The sequence below is a fragment of the Rhodnius prolixus genome, unplaced genomic scaffold, assembly GCF_049639745.1.
Source record: "Rhodnius prolixus isolate KJV_2025 unplaced genomic scaffold, Rpr scaffold_3, whole genome shotgun sequence".
Lineage (NCBI taxonomy): Eukaryota > Metazoa > Arthropoda > Insecta > Hemiptera > Reduviidae > Rhodnius > Rhodnius prolixus.
This window is the reverse complement of record NW_027411603.1, coordinates 33203067-33221119: the sequence shown is the minus strand read 5'-3', so window position 1 is coordinate 33221119 and position 18053 is coordinate 33203067. Positions and strand designations below refer to the sequence as shown.

Sequence of the window (18053 nt, the reverse complement as noted above, 5' to 3'; positions counted from 1 at the left end):
ATACAGCTTTGAGGGACAAGATATACAAGAAATCTCAAGGAGCTTCAATTATTATTATAAACCTTCCATTGTCTTGAATTCCGCTGATAATTTTTTTAATTAACTAACCCAGAAATTAATTCACACAGTTAAACAAAAAAAATTAATTAATTGTACAATATTCTGAATTTAAAATATCACTTTATTTAAAAATTCCATCAATTTTGTTCAGAATTAGAAACAGATGTAAATAATAAATTCATTCGACCTAGATAAATTGAAAGAATAGTCCACAACATAAGATGATAAACAAAAATTTATATTCGCGCCTATAAATTATCCAAGTAAACTTCAAAGCAACGCAAAATAGTTCTATAAACTTCTGAAGCAACAAAATTGTTATTTTGTCTCTTTGCGTAGTCTAGGACCTAGATATCGAAATTATGATTAGATCTTTATATCGATTGTGATCTAATTCTTTGATCGATTAGAATAATTTTATAATAAATTATAGCAATTTATCAAAGTTATCACAGATAACATGCTTTACGCAAGGCGGGTTGACAGTTACAAGGAGAGTGAATTTTGTTTATTTCACTTCTCTCTTGTAGGCAGTAATATTTATTCCTTCCTACGAATTCATTTTATGTGTCAAACAACAAAATTTAACCAGGAACAAGTTTTTCAAAAGACCTTTTCTCCTGATGAACATAAAAGGAGCGTTTATAAACATATTTGTTTCTAAAATTTTGCTTTTCACTCTAAAATGTTAACTGAATTATAACCTTAATTTCTATAAATGTTTTTAAAAACACAATTTTTATTTTCTTACGTATAATTTGTTACCCAAAATAATATAGAGAATGCATGGAGGAATTCGCAAGAAAAGCGCTTATCATCAATAACTCAGTGAACCAAATAATAATATAAATTATCTAATTTCAAAGAGGTTACAATATTAACTGAAGATAAACTATGAACTTCAGTGAAAGATCAATATAGTATCGATAAACTATTTTCGATAATCATAATAATCAAAACAATAGAATAAAAAAAATTAACTTTTATATCTATAAAGAAAAGGCCTTGAAAAGATGTTTATTGCATGTTGGAACTAAGCGACTGGCTGTTACACTTGCCAAGGTTTCTGTGTAGGAGACAATGCGGTGCCTCCAGATCTTTTTACAAACTACGTAATTATAATAGAAATATTTCGCTAACATTTATGCAGGGTGTCCCAAGCTATATGGATAACGACTTTTTCTCGGAAACTAAGATAGCTAGAAAAAAACTAAAAAATACGTGTTCCCTTAGTTTTTTGTTAGGAATCCAAATTTAATTTGTAAATTTTTTTTCGGTACTTCCAGAAGCGAGATACAGGCACCAACTTCATTTTTTTTTCAAATTGTGAGGTGAGGTTTTTATTTCAGAAATAGATTCCTCTATTTTTTTAAAGAAAAATTTACTTGCCCCATCAGGCATGTAAAGAGAAATCGTAGAAAATTTGATGGGCGTGTTATATCGACACGGGGAACGATTCAGTGACCACCTCGTTCACCGGATTTGACACCTATGGACTATTTCCTTTGGGGATACCTGAAAAACAAGGTGATTATTCGTAACTTTTTTCTTTCTTTCCTTATTTCTGCTTATCTAAAAGCATTTCTAAATCTAGGTGTATCAGAATCAAGCCGGGATTGCATCTGTAGATGAACTAAAGCAGAGAATAATAGATGCCAGTAATTCGGTTAAAGCCGAATCTATTTCTTTGGCAGCAAGGGACAATTAGCAAGAAACAGCATGTCTATGCATCTCTAATGGTGGAGGCCATTTCGAGCATGATCTCTAATATTAATGAGGAGTAAAATTTATAATAAAATAGTACTTTTCTTCTTATTCAATCAAAAAACCGTTATAATATTATCATTTTGAAATTTCTTATAAGAATCATGTTTTCATTCATAACTTCTAAAATATCGCTCACAGAAAAATACCGTTCAAGTAAATTTTTCTTTAAAAAAATAGAGGAATCTATTTCTGAAATAAAAACCGCACCTTCTCATTTGAAAAAATGAAGTTGGTGCCTGTATCTCGCTTTTGGAAGCACCGAAAAAAATTTACAAATTAAATTTGGATTTCTAACAAAAAAAACTAAGGGAACACGTATTTTTTAGTTTTTTTCTAGTTATCTTAGTTTCCGAGAAATAGTTATTTATTGAACAAGTGTGGAAAGTAGTACTTTTCCTCACGCGAGGCAGGGTTTGCACGCACGAGCGAGCGAAGCGATGCGAGTGCAAATGCAAATTGCCGAGTGTGAGGAAAATACTTTACATTCGAGTTAAATATTATATTTTTTCTGCAACCATTAGATTTATTAACTAAAAAAATTAAAAATTTCATTTTTACAGTCTACAAAAAGTAATTTATTTATTATAAACATTTATTGTTATATTACAATTATTTACATTACTTACGTATTTACATTACTTATTACATTTTCTGCTGTTTCTTTTATTGATGGAGGAGTGTTTTCTAAACAGGCATCACTAGAATCCATTTTAAATTTCTATAAGGTAACACTATAACCTTTTTAACTGTTATAATTAAAAATATCTAATTATTTATTAAAGTATTATTTTTATTTCTATATTCCTTTCAATTTTTATTTTATTTTTTAATATTCGTTTTTTAATTATTTAAATAAAATAAATTTAAATAAGCTTATTAGAGTTTTACAGAAAATATTTATGTTAATAACAAAACTTCTTATATCAAGGAAGCACAATAAAGTTTTTCCACTCACTTGTGCGGAAAGTGACACTAATGGGAATTTCCCCCCACTAGTGCGGGAAGTTGGGCATTACACAGCTGATTTTAATTGAGTAATGAGAACTTCCCAACATGGTTGCAGAAAAAAGTTGTTATCCATATAGCTTGGGACACCCTGTATATAATTCTAAAGCTAGAGTTTCGTTACGTTAAAGTGAACCATTTGGATCGCTTTGTTTTAACAAATGTGCATTGTAAGTCATCGCTTTTGGTGAATGATTCATTAAACAGAAGGGAAGAATTTTACGAATTTCAGTCCTTATTTTTTAGTATGTTTGCAAGACTGGGAAGAAGACACACCAAAGTTACATATAACAATGTAAAAAAATATTGTAACTGTCAACAGATTTTGGGCATTACTAGGAGAAGACATATTTGGCTGATAGGACTGAAGATCGTGAAAACTGGTTGTTCACAGTATTAACTAAAAGGCCCTGGATATCACTGGTATTTAGTAAAATTTGAGCAATGCCCTTAAAATGGCCAAATATTTCATTTAAATCCACTCCTCTTTCCAATAAACAAAGTTGAGGAACCTTAATAGAGTGATATTGTTCTTAGCTCACATCCATTCTAAGCATAGAGTATGCTAAGCCAAGGGACCCACTAAAACTAAATGCGCTTCATTCCAACGCCCATCCTACAATGGTCCATCTATATGGGAGATGACTTCCCAAGCTTTTGCTTGACAGCTACTATTAAGTAAAGTAAAGCAGTATATAAGAAATCGCCTATTTTTTCAGAAGGGGCTTAACGTCCCACTACCAATTAGGTGTCGTGGACGGAGGCGACTAGCAAACATACTTTACTGTAAATTTCTTTTATTAACCATTAAATAAAATCCAAGGCCTAAGACCGGGAATCGAACCCAGTACCACAATACATAATAGCTTTGCAGGTCTCGCCTCTAACCGCTCGGCTACCGTGGCGCCCTACTAGTACCAGGAAAAAAAATGAACAATAAAGAAAACAGGCAAAAAATGTTTGGTGGTAGAAAAGAATACTTTAGTCACTTGAAGAATATACAAAGAATATTCCTTTGCTTTAATTTAAGAGGCATAAATTATTTAGACATGTGCCAAGTGCTTCTAAATGACAATTAGAACTTTAAACTGGTAGTATTAATTCTGTATTCCAAAGCTATTTAATGCAACCATCATCTAATAAGAGTGTTTTGATGTTTTTGCGTCTATCACCAAAACCTGTCACTCTTCATGATCATTTATTAATAATATATAATTGAAACTTATTTTTCCACAATTCCGTGAAATGAAACTAATATAAAGGATGATGTAGGTAAATAAGCAAAAAATAAGCTTTGTTTAATAAATACAGACAAAGGAATATTTCAAGGATTAAAGCATCCTTTTATTTAAGTGAACAAAATTAAAAATGTAAACAAAAAAAGCAGATCTATTCATGGCTAAAGTTAGAAGAAACTACATTATAAAGTATTTATTCAAATAAAAGTAGCTCTTCTTATATATAAATCACATTTTCTAGAATTAATTTTCAATTTACTGCCTTAAAAAAACCTAATGAGAAAATGTTTGGAAGACATTAAAATTATGAAAGAGAAGAATGTAATGTAGAGTAAAAAGATTAAAGATTATTCTTCTAGAATTAATTTTCAATTTACTGCCTTAAAAAAACCTAATGAGAAAATGTTTGAAAGACATTAAAATTATGAAAGAGAAGAATGTAATGTAGAGTAAAAAGATTAAAGATTATTCTTCTAGAATTAATTTTCAATTTACTGCCTTAAAAAAACCTAATGAGAAAATGTTTGGAAGACATTAAAATTATGAAAGAGAAGAATGTAATGTAGAGTAAAAAGATTAAAGATTATTCTTCTAGAATTAATTTTCAATTTACTGCCTTAAAAAAACCTAATGAGAAAATGTTTGGAAGACATTAAAATTATGAAAGAGAAGAATGTAATGTAGAGTAAAAAGATTAAAGATTATTCTTCTAGAATTAATTTTCAATTTACTGCCTTAAAAAAACCTAATGAGAAAATGTTTGGAAGACATTAAAATTATGAAAGAGAAGAATGTAATGTAGAGTAAAAAGATTAAAGATTATTCTTCTAGAATTAATTTTCAATTTACTGCCTTAAAAAAACCTAATGAGAAAATGTTTGGAAGACATTAAAATTATGAAAGAGAAGAATGTAATGTAGAGTAAAAAGATTAAAGATTATTCTTCTAGAATTAATTTTCAATTTACTGCCTTAAAAAAACCTAATGAGAAAATGTTTGGAAGACATTAAAATTATGAAAGAGAAGAATGTAATGTAGAGTAAAAAGATTAAAGATTATTCTTCTAGAATTAATTTTCAATTTACTGCCTTAAAAAAACCTAATGAGAAAATGTTTGGAAGACATTAAAATTATGAAAGAGAAGAATGTAATGTAGAGTAAAAAGATTAAAGATTATTCTTCTAGAATTAATTTTCAATTTACTGCCTTAAAAAAACCTAATGAGAAAATGTTTGGAAGACATTAAAATTATGAAAGAGAAGAATGTAATGTAGAGTAAAAAGATTAAAGATTATTCTTCTAGAATTAATTTTCAATTTACTGCCTTAAAAAAACCTAATGAGAAAATGTTTGGAAGACATTAAAATTATGAAAGAGAAGAATGTAATGTAGAGTAAAAAGATTAAAGATTATTCTTCTAGAATTAATTTTCAATTTACTGCCTTAAAAAAACCTAATGAGAAAATGTTTGGAAGACATTAAAATTATGAAAGAGAAGAATGTAATGTAGAGTAAAAAGATTAAAGATTATTCTTCTTAAATAGAAAAAACCCCTCATTATACTATCCCTTAAAATTAATCAGAAAAAAGAAATGAAATTATTCTATTTTGTTTTTCAAAAGGTTATTGGAGTCGCCTTGAACTTCTGGCGATAATTTTAATAATTATAAATAAAAATACCCATCAATTTTGTAATGTAATATATTTGTAACATTTATTTTGACATGGAGTACTAATGAGGCGTAGCGAAATTTTCAGGCCAATTAAAAATATATGTACCTAACCTTACTTAACCAATTCTACTTGTTTTATCGATTTTATCCGTCATAACCAGATGTTTATTGTATCCCTGATCGTTTTCAGATATTCATCCATAATCATAGGTGAATTAATCACTTTTATGTAGAGAACTCCACTTCACTTATGTTTCCGTCTCATACTACACTTGCTGACTATCAGGTGTTACCATAAACATGCGCTCCATCATCGATTATATCAAACGATATTAACACTGCTGACCTAATAATATTTTCGACTTTATATGTTTGATATTTAGGAAATAATAATAATGTTTATTTTTTAATATTTTTTTTTTTTAAAAAACTACGCTTTTTGCTCACAATATAAACTTTGGCCAACAATGGCTGTAATTCGTGCTATTTTTGAAAATTAAGAAAAAAAACCTTAAATAATTAATTATTATTTATTTAACAATGTTACTTTAATGTGATTTTATTAAAAATGGTGTTTTTCAATTTAATTGCAGTGAAGTCTGGCAGATGGCAGTTACTTCACTTCTGTACATATATTTTTTTACAACCATGCATGTTTGCATTTTTGTTTAATGAAATAAAGATTATTAATTATAAGCATTTATTTATGCTTGTTACCAAATTTAAATGAAAATGAAGCCGTTTACAAGACACAAATAATAGTCAAGTTGTATGTCCAGTTGATCACGATTTCCTTCAAATTTGGAATTCACTGTTTTTTAGTGGCTTTGATGAATGTGTATGCTGAAGTGACAATTAATGGTGCAATTTTCTGCTCCTGAATTGATTGAAAGGAATTTTAAATGGATTGGCACTTCTCCTTGGAGAGGAAACTGGATTTAAATTAGAATAAATCCAAGAAGAAAGACAAGGAAGTGAGAAGTGATTCCAGATTGCTGGCTCCCTTCTTGCATAACCTTCTTGGTACCAGTGCATCTGGAGGAACCACCTTCAGAAAATCTATCAGCGTTTTACGGAAGGTTTTACAAGGCTTTAGGGAAAGACTACACTCAACTGCTGCCAAGAATTTCTTTGAAGAGCCAGGGTAGTTCCAGGTTTTGGAAGATAACAAGTTATATATTGTCTATTGTGTCTTTTAATTTAAAGAAGTCTTCTTAAGAATATCTTGGAAGGCATTTGAGAAGAGCAGCATATGATAGTAGTTCCAGCGGCGACTCCTGATTACTTTGACCAATTTCCTTTATAGAAGCTTGGCGAGAGTTATCATCACCTGAGGGATGAATAGTTTTATGAGTTTAAGGCTCAAAGGGTCTATTTTGGCTGAAATTTAGTCATCTACTAACCTACCCATTGGCGCCAGGCTCCTATAAGAAACTAGACCTTCTTAAGGAACCTGCTACACTCTTCCCGATCCCATATCTCTTCTTAATCTCCTCTTAATGTGCTCTCGAGATCTCCAAGTAATCTAATGCGAGGTCTCCCTTTGCAGCGCTTTTTCTAATGCCGGCATTCCAAAAGTCATTTTTCTGTAGCCTACCCACAGAAATCTACTTTACAAGTTCCAATTAACTCAGCTGGTTCTTTACTATAAAAGATAAAGATGCAGATCTTAGTACATTTGTCGCAGATCATCATTTTTACGAATTAAAGTTCTGTATCATGCTAAAAGAAATGACAAACCAAAGCCATTGATTCGGAAATTCCGAGGTAAGAATGCTATACCTCTGCTTCAGTAAAAAAGGAATAGAATTGCACATAACTCAATAATGAGTGAAGATGTGTCCCTAAATTTATGAAATTACATTTTCTGTAATCAGATGAAAACTTTTGAGAATTGTAATGCAAAATTAGGAAAAACTTTGCCGGAACTCTGCACTAAGTTTCACTCTGTGAAAAACCTTGCTATCACTTTTGATCAAAACCTATCCTGGAAAAACCATGTTTCCCAAATTTCTCGTCGTTCCATCCACATCCTTAAGCAGTTTAATAATAGTTCCCGTCACCTTTTTCCAATTAAGACCCGGCAACTCCTAGTTTCCTCTCTTATTTTCCTCCATTTCGACTATGGTTGCTTAGTGTATGGCGGTCTTTCTGGTGATATTGAAGCTAAGCTTAAGCGCCTCATGAACTGCTTCATAAGATTTATTTTCAGCATTTCCAGTGACTCTCGCATTTCGCACTGCTACGATGAGTTAAAGTGGCTTTTTCCTGTCTATCGCCGCCAATATTTTTTGGCTTCTTTCCTTTTTCAAGTCATCCAGTCTCAAAGGCCATCCTATATTTTTCAACTCCTTAAGTTTAAATCCTCCATCCATTCCCGTAACACTAGATCTCGCTCATCTGATCTCTATATTCCCTCTCACCGTACCTCATCCTTTGACAAGTCTTTCCTAATACGTGCTACCTCTCTCTGGAACTCCTTGCCATCATCTGTCCGCCATGCTCCTACCCTATCCATCTTTAAATCCCGTCTATTCAGTTATCTCCTTTCTATTCAGCTTCCTCCGAAATTCTAATTGTTTTAATTTATTTCCTTAATTTCTGCTGTTATTTTTATTTTCACTTTTTGTAAATACTTATTTATTTATTTATTTTCTGTTTAATCACAGGCCAAACTATTAAGGCCTCTATTTGTTCCTGTGTTTATTCTTAGGGGACAATTGTCCCAGAATAATAAATTTCTTTTCTATTTCTATTCTATTCTAAGTTTCATAGCAATTAAATTTCAAAGCATTAGCTAAAAATTAAATGCACTCGAGTTCCCTGCGAAGATTGCGGGTTCTAAGCCGCTAGATTTGTCCTTACTGTTTAATATCCAGTTATAGTATAGTCAGTTATGAGTAAGGAACGGATTTTTATGTATTTAAAAATGCCAAATATTTAATTAAAATATGCATTTATTTTCGTCAATTATGTGGAAAATATGTGATTTTCTTAAAATATTTTCTGGAATATTTAAGTAAAATGGACATTTTTTTTTATGAAAATGGAATTTTTTTTGGGGGGGCAAGTTATAATTATTTATACAAGAAAAGAACATTTTTATAATTTATAATAATTTATTAGGAACAAAATAATTTGTTTTTACAAGTTATAATGATTTATACAACAAAGAACATTTTTATAATTTATAATAATTTATTAGGAACAAAATAATTTGTTTTTACAAGTTATAATGATTTATACAACAAAGAACATTTTTATAATTTATAATAATTTATTAGGAACAAAATAATTTGTTTTTACAAGTTATAATGATTTATACAACAAAGAACATTTTTATAATTTATAATAATTTATTAGGAACAAAATAATTTGTTTTTACAAGTTATAATGATTTATACAACAAAGAACATTTTTACTATTTATAATAATTTATTAGGAACAAAATAATTTGTTTTTACAAGTTATAATGATTTATACAACAAAGAACATTTTTATAATTTATAATAATTTATTAGGAACAAAATAATTTGTTTTTACAAGTTATAATGATTTATACAACAAAGAACATTTTTACTATTTATAAAAAGATGTGTTAAATTTTCAATTTTGAAAACTTCACTCTTCGAAATTGTTGGCAACCACATGAAATCTTTATAGATATCTTCCAGGTAGTTTTTCCGCAGAGTGCTCTCGTCAGGCATTTTTTCCCCAATATAGGTCTCTAAGAATCCTTTGAAATGAGGATTTTTAAGTTTGTGGAAAGGGATATCTGCTCTAACCAAAGCCCGACACAGATCTGTACTCAGAGTAGACTTACTTGATGATGGAGATGTAAGGAAGGTTTGATAGGACGTCCTCTCTTTCTTTCTGTTTTTATTCTCTATGTGCGATCCGGTGGCAATATGTTGGGTGACTTGGGAACGTTGAGAGCAAGAAACGCGCTTGTCACAAGCTGTACAGTACAAAATGTCTCCATCACTTCGAAAAAGTTCTGCTGGAAACTCGCGAAGTTATTTAGCAACCAGTTGTTTGTTTGAGGCCGATGTTCGTGGCATTTCACCCAAAAAAGAATACACTAAGTGACCGAACGAAATGAATTGGACACTTCAACGAACGAGCTGAAAGAACAGACAACTTCAAAGAACTAACAAGTGCCCGTCACTGTTTAGCAGCATTCTGTGTAAATTACAATAACCATTGTAGCCACTGTGATTCACAGCCCTACTGTCTGTGGTTCACAGTTCCTGTCAACCACCTCCCAATTATGAAAATATGCCCAAAATGAAAAATATGCAGAAATATTTATTTATTTTAATCAAATATGTATAAATATGCGATAACGTGGAAATATGTGAAATATAAGTAGACTCAAACGGCTTAAAAAGTGTCAGTATGAATACTTCTAGTTGAAAAACGTCTGTAAATTGCCTAGAAAAAAATATGTAAATACATACGAATCCGTTCCCTAGTTATGAGAGAATACTTTTCGGAAGTCGGCAGTGCGCTGGAAAGGCCTCTGAAAGCCAACGTCTCAAAAGTTGACGCGCATTAATTAAACAAAAAAAATGAAACGTTAAGTTATTCTAAATAAAAGAAATGAAATTATTTTGGCTGCATCTCAGTTGTATTCAATTATTATTTCCATTTCTAAAATCTATTTAAAACAATATTTCCTTATCATTAATTCCCTCAAAGGAAACAATATTTTATCTCTCTTAAGTTAAAACTTAAAATAAGAAAAAGACAATTTTTAATAGCGCAAAAATAAAACGCTATCATTCAAATTGCGTTTAAATATTCTATAGGTTAGAAAGTGAACTAGAAATAAAATAGAAATCTTGTTTGTCTTCATTGGGGAGTTCCGAACGTGGTATCAAACTGGAATTTATTAAGAGTGGGACACATGAAGAGAATGAAGAAGTAGGGGCAGAAATTGTGCGAGGTTAGGGTAGAGTTTGTCGCCTTAATGGTCGATACTAGGCGCTATGAATCTGATAGAAGTTCATTTTTATTTTATTTTATTAATTTATGTTTTTCTCTTTTTTTAATTGGCTTTCACTATACACCCGGCCATCTCACTTGTCTTTATTGCTATAAATGAGAAATGCCAGCAATTGTTTCTCTATATTATATTGTCACACATCAACAGTAAGTCTTCACTCAGCTTCAAACGAGTATGGCAGGGTGAACCAGTAAGTATTGTCCATAGGCCTACTGTGTGTAGTACATCTAAAGTGGAGTTTGTTTTTTTTATGTGCAATTTGTAACCTTTGACTTCCTTATTTTAAGACAATCTACTTTAAAAAATTGACTACTGGTCCATCTAAAAGAGTTTTCAATGAATTAAACAACTTGATAAATAACACTGTTGAGTGCTTGTGAACACGTTTTCTTGTAAAACAAACGTAATTTCTCGTACGAAGATAAAAGGAATCCTGGAAAATGATATACCGTTTGAAAGCCCATTAAACAAGGAAATTTTTTTAAAAAGTGCCAGCACCTAGGTCGGATAATGATCACATAAGGGCCTAATGAGTTTTCTTAAAAATTTCGATTAATTTTTATTTTCCCAGTTTCCGGAGGAGAATAATTTATGCTTCGAAATGGTGTCAATTTTTAGAAAATTTATCTATCTTTCTAACCGTTTCATCAGAATCGAATTCGGACTAAAACTTTCTGAGTAATAACATTTTCATTGCAAAAAAGTAATGATTTAAAAAAAAAAAAAAATTAAAAGTGACGTCACTCAGGAACAGTGGAAAATATGAAGTTGGCCAATACGTCATTGAACTCCACTTTAGATGTACTACACACAGTAGGCCTATGGACAATACTTCACTGGTTCACCATGTATAGTCCGAATTTTCACTACCAGTAGGCAATCTGTAAATTGGCTAAATTGCAGAAATGATCAGTTTGTAAAATTGAAATAAAAATGCGAGTAAATTCGCCCAGTGAGACAGAGAAATTATTATTATTATTTAAATCATAAAGCAGTGACTCCTCTTGTGATTATGTGAGTCATCGCCTCTGAGACTCTTATAGCAGTGGTACTCTCTCTCTAAAAAAAAGGACCCTCATCTGCACTAATGGTTTGGCTGCAAATGTCTCGAACAACATGGATGCTGAAATGCACCGTCAAGCTAACCAGCTTTCTGCTCTTTTGGATAGGCTGGCCTTCAGTTTTGAAATGAGAAGTATTAGCCAATAGCTAGAGGTAACCTCTAAAGAAATCTGGATGTAGACTATTTCTTTTTTTGTGAACTCCCAAGTTGCAAATTCAGCCGATAGTCATAATCCTTCATTACAAGGAACCTGAAGATAAAATGGATCCTTAGCCATTAGGATATTCCTGGTAATGATGAAGAAAAACTGGCATGTGAGGTCAGGTTTAATGTACTGATCTCCGTCACTTGTCATCATTAATTAATATGGATAGGGCCGGATTTATATGAAAAGAGGCCCTAGGCTATTCCACTTATGAGGGGCCCTTTTACCTCCCATTTTGAAGTTTGTAAATTACATGAGAGATAATAAAATACATCACTACTGTGATGTTCAGGGTGAACCAGTAAGTAATGTCCATAGGCCTACTGTGTGTAGTACATCTAAAGTGGAGTTCAATGACGTATTGGCCAACTTCATATTTTCCACTGTTCTTGTGTGACGGTCACTTTATTTTTTCTAAAATCATTACTTTTCTCCAATAAAAATGTTATTACTCAGAAAGTTTTAGTCCGAATTCGATTCTGATGACACGGTTAGAAAGACAGATAAATTTTCTAAAAATTGACACCATTTTGCAGCATAAGTTATTCTCCAAACAGCCTCAATCTTCCTCCGAATGCTGGAAAAATAAAAGAAATCGAAATTTTTAAGAAAACTCATTAGGCCCTTATGTGATCATTATCAGACCTAGATGCTAGCACTTTTTATAAAAGTTTCCTTGTCTAAATGGGCTTTCAAATGGTATATCATTTTCCAGGATTCCTTTTATCTTCGTATGAGAAATTACGATTGTTTTACAAGAAAACGTGTTCACGAGCACTCAACAGTGTTAGTTATCAAGTTGTTTAATTCATTGAAAACTCTTTTAGATGGGCCAGTAGTCAATTTTAAAGTTGATTGTCTTAAAATAAGGAAGTCAAAGGTTACAAATTGCACTTTAAAAATTTACTTCTGATCTCTCTGAAATATTTGAGAAAATGTTAGGAAATATTTTAAATAAGTGCTATTTTTTATAATCGAAGGTATACTGGTTCACCAACATATTCATCAATATGTTAACTGTTAATATAATATAATATGTTATGTTTTTAGAATAGTGTAATTTTAATTTTGCCAACCATTTGAATGCCACTCTTGATCTTGAGGCCGTAGGCTGAAGCCTTGTTAGCCTATATAGGAAAATTCGGCCATGAATATGGACAGTATTTCTAGAAAAAAATCCCTAATGAAATGATCAATATACTATATCGGATCACCATAGAAAACGATTAAGAAATGCAGAAATGAAATTCTGGATTAACTGCTTCGGAGCAAATGCAGGGATGGATTAAAGCCATTAGAGGCCTTAAGCAGTTAAAAAAAACTGTGTCTACCACCTATATATTACATTTAATTCCAAATATAAATGAGACCAAACTATTAAAATATCATTAAATTTCGAAATAAAACTTCAGAAAAACTTAAAGATAAAAAATTGTGAGTATTTTTGTATCTATTTTTGAAAATTTCTCTCCGAATGTTATTTTTAAATTGTAAAATATTTGATAAAATCCTCAAAAATGATCTCAAGTAACTACTCTGGTTCTAAACTTATAAAGAAGTGATAAGGAATCCAGAGTCTGGACTCGTTGCATACTTGTACTGAATGGAATTTTAATAAATTTCAAGAGAATGGACGCTCCCAGCTGAGTAATTCGTGACCATTAATGTTGAAAATGTACGAAAAGCCAATGTCCACAATTGGCTCAATATTAACTTCTACAACCCATTTTATTAAAAGTTCAGCAAGACTTAATCTAAAGTTCAGTTCCATTTCTAAAGCATCTCACACAAATACTTGTTTTTACTCATCAAATTAGCAAAAAACTCAACTACGTTATTATTCTGAATCGAATGAAGTTTCCTTCGTAAAATTTTGATGTTTACAAAAGAGCGTCATAACCTATAGAAGAAAATTCAATTTTCAGAGATTTTAGATTGTAATATCTTTTTTCTGCAACCATGAGGGAAGTTCTCATTACTCAATTAAAATCAGCTGTGAAATGCCCAACTTCCCACACAAGTGGGGAAAAATTCCCATTAGTGTCACTTTCCTCACTAGTGAGTGGAAAAACTTTATTGTGCTTCCTTGATATAAGAAGTTTTGTTATTAAATATTTTCTGTAAAACTTTAATAAGCTTATTTAACGTAACTAAATAATTAAAAAACGAATATTAAAAAATAAAATAAAAATTGAAAGGAATATAGAAATAAAAATAATACTTTAATAAATAATTAGATATTTTTAATTATAACAGTTAAAAAGGTTATAGTGTTACCTTATAGAAATTTAAAATGGATTCTAGTGATTCCTGTTTAGAAAACACTCCTCCATCAATAAAAGAAACAGCAGAAAATGTAATAAGTAATGTAAATACGTAAGTAATGTAAATAATTGTAATATAACAATAAATGTTTATAATAAATAAATTACTTTTTGTAGACTGTAAAAATGAAATTTTTAATTTTTTTAGTTAATAAATCTAATGGTTGCAGAAAAAATATAATATTTAACTCGAGTGTCAAGTATTTTCCTCACAATCGGCAATTTGCACTTGCACTCGCCTCGCTTCGCTGGCTCGTGCGTGCAAACCCTGCCTCGTGTGAGGAAAAGTACTACTTTCCACACTTGTTAAATAAATAACTATTAAACAGTTACAAAAATAAATTAATTTATGTGTTTATATAAATACACACATTTTACCGCGAATATTTAACAATATAGTTTAATTAAGATTTTTTAAATGATGGAAAAATTCATAAATCTAATTCAACTGTTAATACATATAATAAAATATACGCCACATTTTCTTTCGATTTTATTACCCTTGGCTATGGTCTTCATTCTCTGAGTGCTCTTGTAATTATTGAGCCTGTAATTCTTTCTTTTAATAAAGGGGAGTTTTTTAATTCGGATTCTGTTTCAACTGCATCATCTGCCCAATACACCGACCATTGTAAATTGTAAAAATTTCTGTGATGTCCCCTTCACTTGTTACCCTAAGCCTTAATTCTGCTTAATGGTTAATCCACCACCCCACAGACATATGTATGTCCTATCAAATCATAAAAGAATAATTTATCGCTTAGTTTCGTCAAGCAACATTTGCCTTCGTGGTATATAGCAGCCCTTTTATAGAAATTTTAGCTTGCAACTAAAAGAAGCTACAAATATTGAGATCACCTTTAACTGAGAGATCAAAGTTATAACCTCTTTATATGAAAAAATTAAATGAATGGCTTCCAATAACATGCTTAAAAAAACATTGTAATATAGACAAACTTTTTACAAACATTTTGCAGGTAATTCAAGCTCGGAGACAAGATTAAATAACCTCTCTCCTACATCTATACAGAAACATGAATACATTAGTTTTCTTCACACTAAAAATAATTCTCTAATCTAAATATTGGACGTAAAGTTTAGATTAGATTCCGTGGGAGTTGGCAATCAGCCTATTCCATCACGACCAAGGGATTAGTGGCACCCACAAAATGGAGCACCTCTCTAGAACCAAATTATAGCCTGGAAAGAGACTCTAAGGTAAAACGTGAAAGTTCAAATTTTTAGGTCTCTGCTAAAAACCATCCTTCAAAACTTACAGGCATTGCTCTCAATACGTTGGTACCATTTTTTTGACCAAATAACCCAGGATGTCCGTTATTAACTTCCTGGCTTAATTGGAATGAAGATGTAGTTAACTTATGCGAATGGCTAATAATGAACTGAGTTGAATTGATTCACAGGACATGATAGCCAGTAGAGCCTTTTGGATATCAGAGAAAATGAAGACCCTGACATTTTTTATCTTCACTTATAATTTCAGCAACACGAAGAAATTACAGTTAGCATTATCTGAATAGCCAGTTTTCTTAGGCTTACAAGAGATATCACTCCTCAGATTAGCACCATACGGTTCACTCTCTGCTACCCTGGAAGTGTCCGAGTCGAATAATTCGTTGAAAGTAATTACTAAATGATTATTGTATATTTTATAGCATAAAGAGATCCAGCTTATCTTATTCTGTCCGAAGAGCTGGATAATATTGTTGATTTTACCATTCACTCAGTAAGTGTAGTGTAAAGGAAAATAAAAAAAGTCTACTCTAAACTGATAATTCTACCTCTCTCATGATGGATGACTATCTGAAACTAGTCAGGAATGCAAGAAATAAGCGTGCTACGAAGGATATCGAAAGTGTTTTCTGCACCATGGATAAAAATTTTAACCACTCCATTTTCCAACAAATTTGGGTGACAAATTAAAGTGTAAATTAATCTGAATTTCCACAGTAACAAAATGAGGAAAATTACAAAAAAACATTTCAAACAAACAGTAAAAACATATAAATTGTGTCTTAATAAAATCAAAAAATATATAAAATTCTGGCTGCCACTCTATTATTTACACCTATCTTCCATACTCAAATTCCAGTAGCTTTAAATTACTTTTATTTCCTATGAGCGTAACAAATAAAATTATTAAGGGAGCACCCAGACTCAGCACAGGTTATTTAGGTGATTTTAAAAGTTATAAATTATACGAGAAATTTCTGTAAAAACGATAGTTCTTTATAATTAGTGAAACAAACATTTTATTTCTCTAATCCCTAAAGAAAACAAAATATTTGTATTCCACAAGAATACAATAATATTTGACAATTTTCAATATTAAAATTCTATTTATGAAGATTTTTAATTGTAAAAGCTTTATATTGGGTTTGTATCATTCCCTAATGACTGTGAGACTATCTAAAACTAGAATGGGACTTCTAATTATAGTGGAGAGTGACCCCAATATCCCCTCACTATTCCACAGCTTCGAAATCTCTTCACAAAACTAAAACAGTTACTAGTTTTTATAAATAACAAGTGATCCAGAAAGTTGATAAATCAACTCAAAAAAAAAAAAAAGATAAAAAAGGAGAACTTTAATATACAAAATTAAGACACCTTTCTCTAGGAAAAATTGAGCCTTAAAAATTAAACAGAAATTAAATAAATTATCCCAAAAGTTAATTTCAGCTAATTAAATTTATACATTATTGAATGCCCAGGGTCAATCTATAATAGGACCGGTTTCATTTACCTGGCAGCAATCCCAAGCACACCGAAAACCATATTAAAAACCTAGGTTCAGGTTATTAAAATACAGCCTCATCTAATTTAAAAAAAGAAATCAAAATAATGTTTAAGAAATAATTATACTTGTTTTGATTTTTGTTAATAAAATATACAACCAAGAAACTTAAATATAGAAAAACTTAATATTTTACTGAGCTGCAATGGTAAAACCATATTGAATAGATGCACTGTATTGTAGTCACGAATTTATCATTGATGACACTTGGTCAGAACTACATACAGCATGGAAGGTTACAGTAAACAATTAAAATGTAAATAAATACTTTAAAGTAATTTCTTATTTTGTAATTGTTTCCAAACAGGTTATAAACCATTACGCATTACAAATATAATTTATCTAGAATTTCGGAAGCAAGAATTAAAAAAAGATTCATGAAATCTAAGCATAATAGAGACTCGACGCCAAACATATAAACTATTTACTTTGATAAAAAGAAAACACTTTTTTCTTCTTAATTAACTGTTTATTGAAATCATAATAACTTTATCAATAAACTACAGGTCAAAGGTACCTTCTTTTGTTGTTTTTCCCAAGCCGGGTCGAGAAGTCCCTCGCGCTCCCACTCTTCTTCAGGTTCCATATATCCATCTCCGTACTGATCTATCCCGTTATTCATCATTTTCGCCTGTTGTACGTATATTTCAAATTAAGTGGAATTTTTAAAACCTGTATCAAAGCGTCACGCTAGTTACTTGAAGGAGAGTCGAACACGTCTACACACAAGAGAGAGAACCCTGATGAGGGTCCGACTGCCACTAAACTTACGACAGTTGTCTGCTCCCCACCACCCAATAACTTTACTACCATTTAGTGTTTGAAAAATTCATTAATTAGTTTAACTAAAATTTTATTACTTTTTATTTAGAATTTACTTAATTGTTTTACTTTC

At 30.8% G+C, this 18053-nt stretch overlaps 1 protein-coding gene across 3 annotated transcripts in view; it reads right to left on the bottom strand.

Annotated features, from left to right (window-relative positions):
• Positions 1 to 17928, bottom strand: part of Actn (alpha actinin) — a 164893-nt gene extending 146965 nt beyond the window's left edge. For all 3 annotated transcript variants that reach the window (XM_074125118.1, XM_074125116.1, XM_074125117.1), the window contains exon 1: positions 17676 to 17928. In XM_074125118.1, coding sequence (XP_073981219.1) covers positions 17676 to 17783 — 108 coding nt within the window. In that variant the 5' untranslated portion in view covers positions 17784 to 17928. The remainder of the gene's footprint in view (positions 1 to 17675) is intronic.
• Positions 17929 to 18053: the final 125 nt, after the last annotated feature.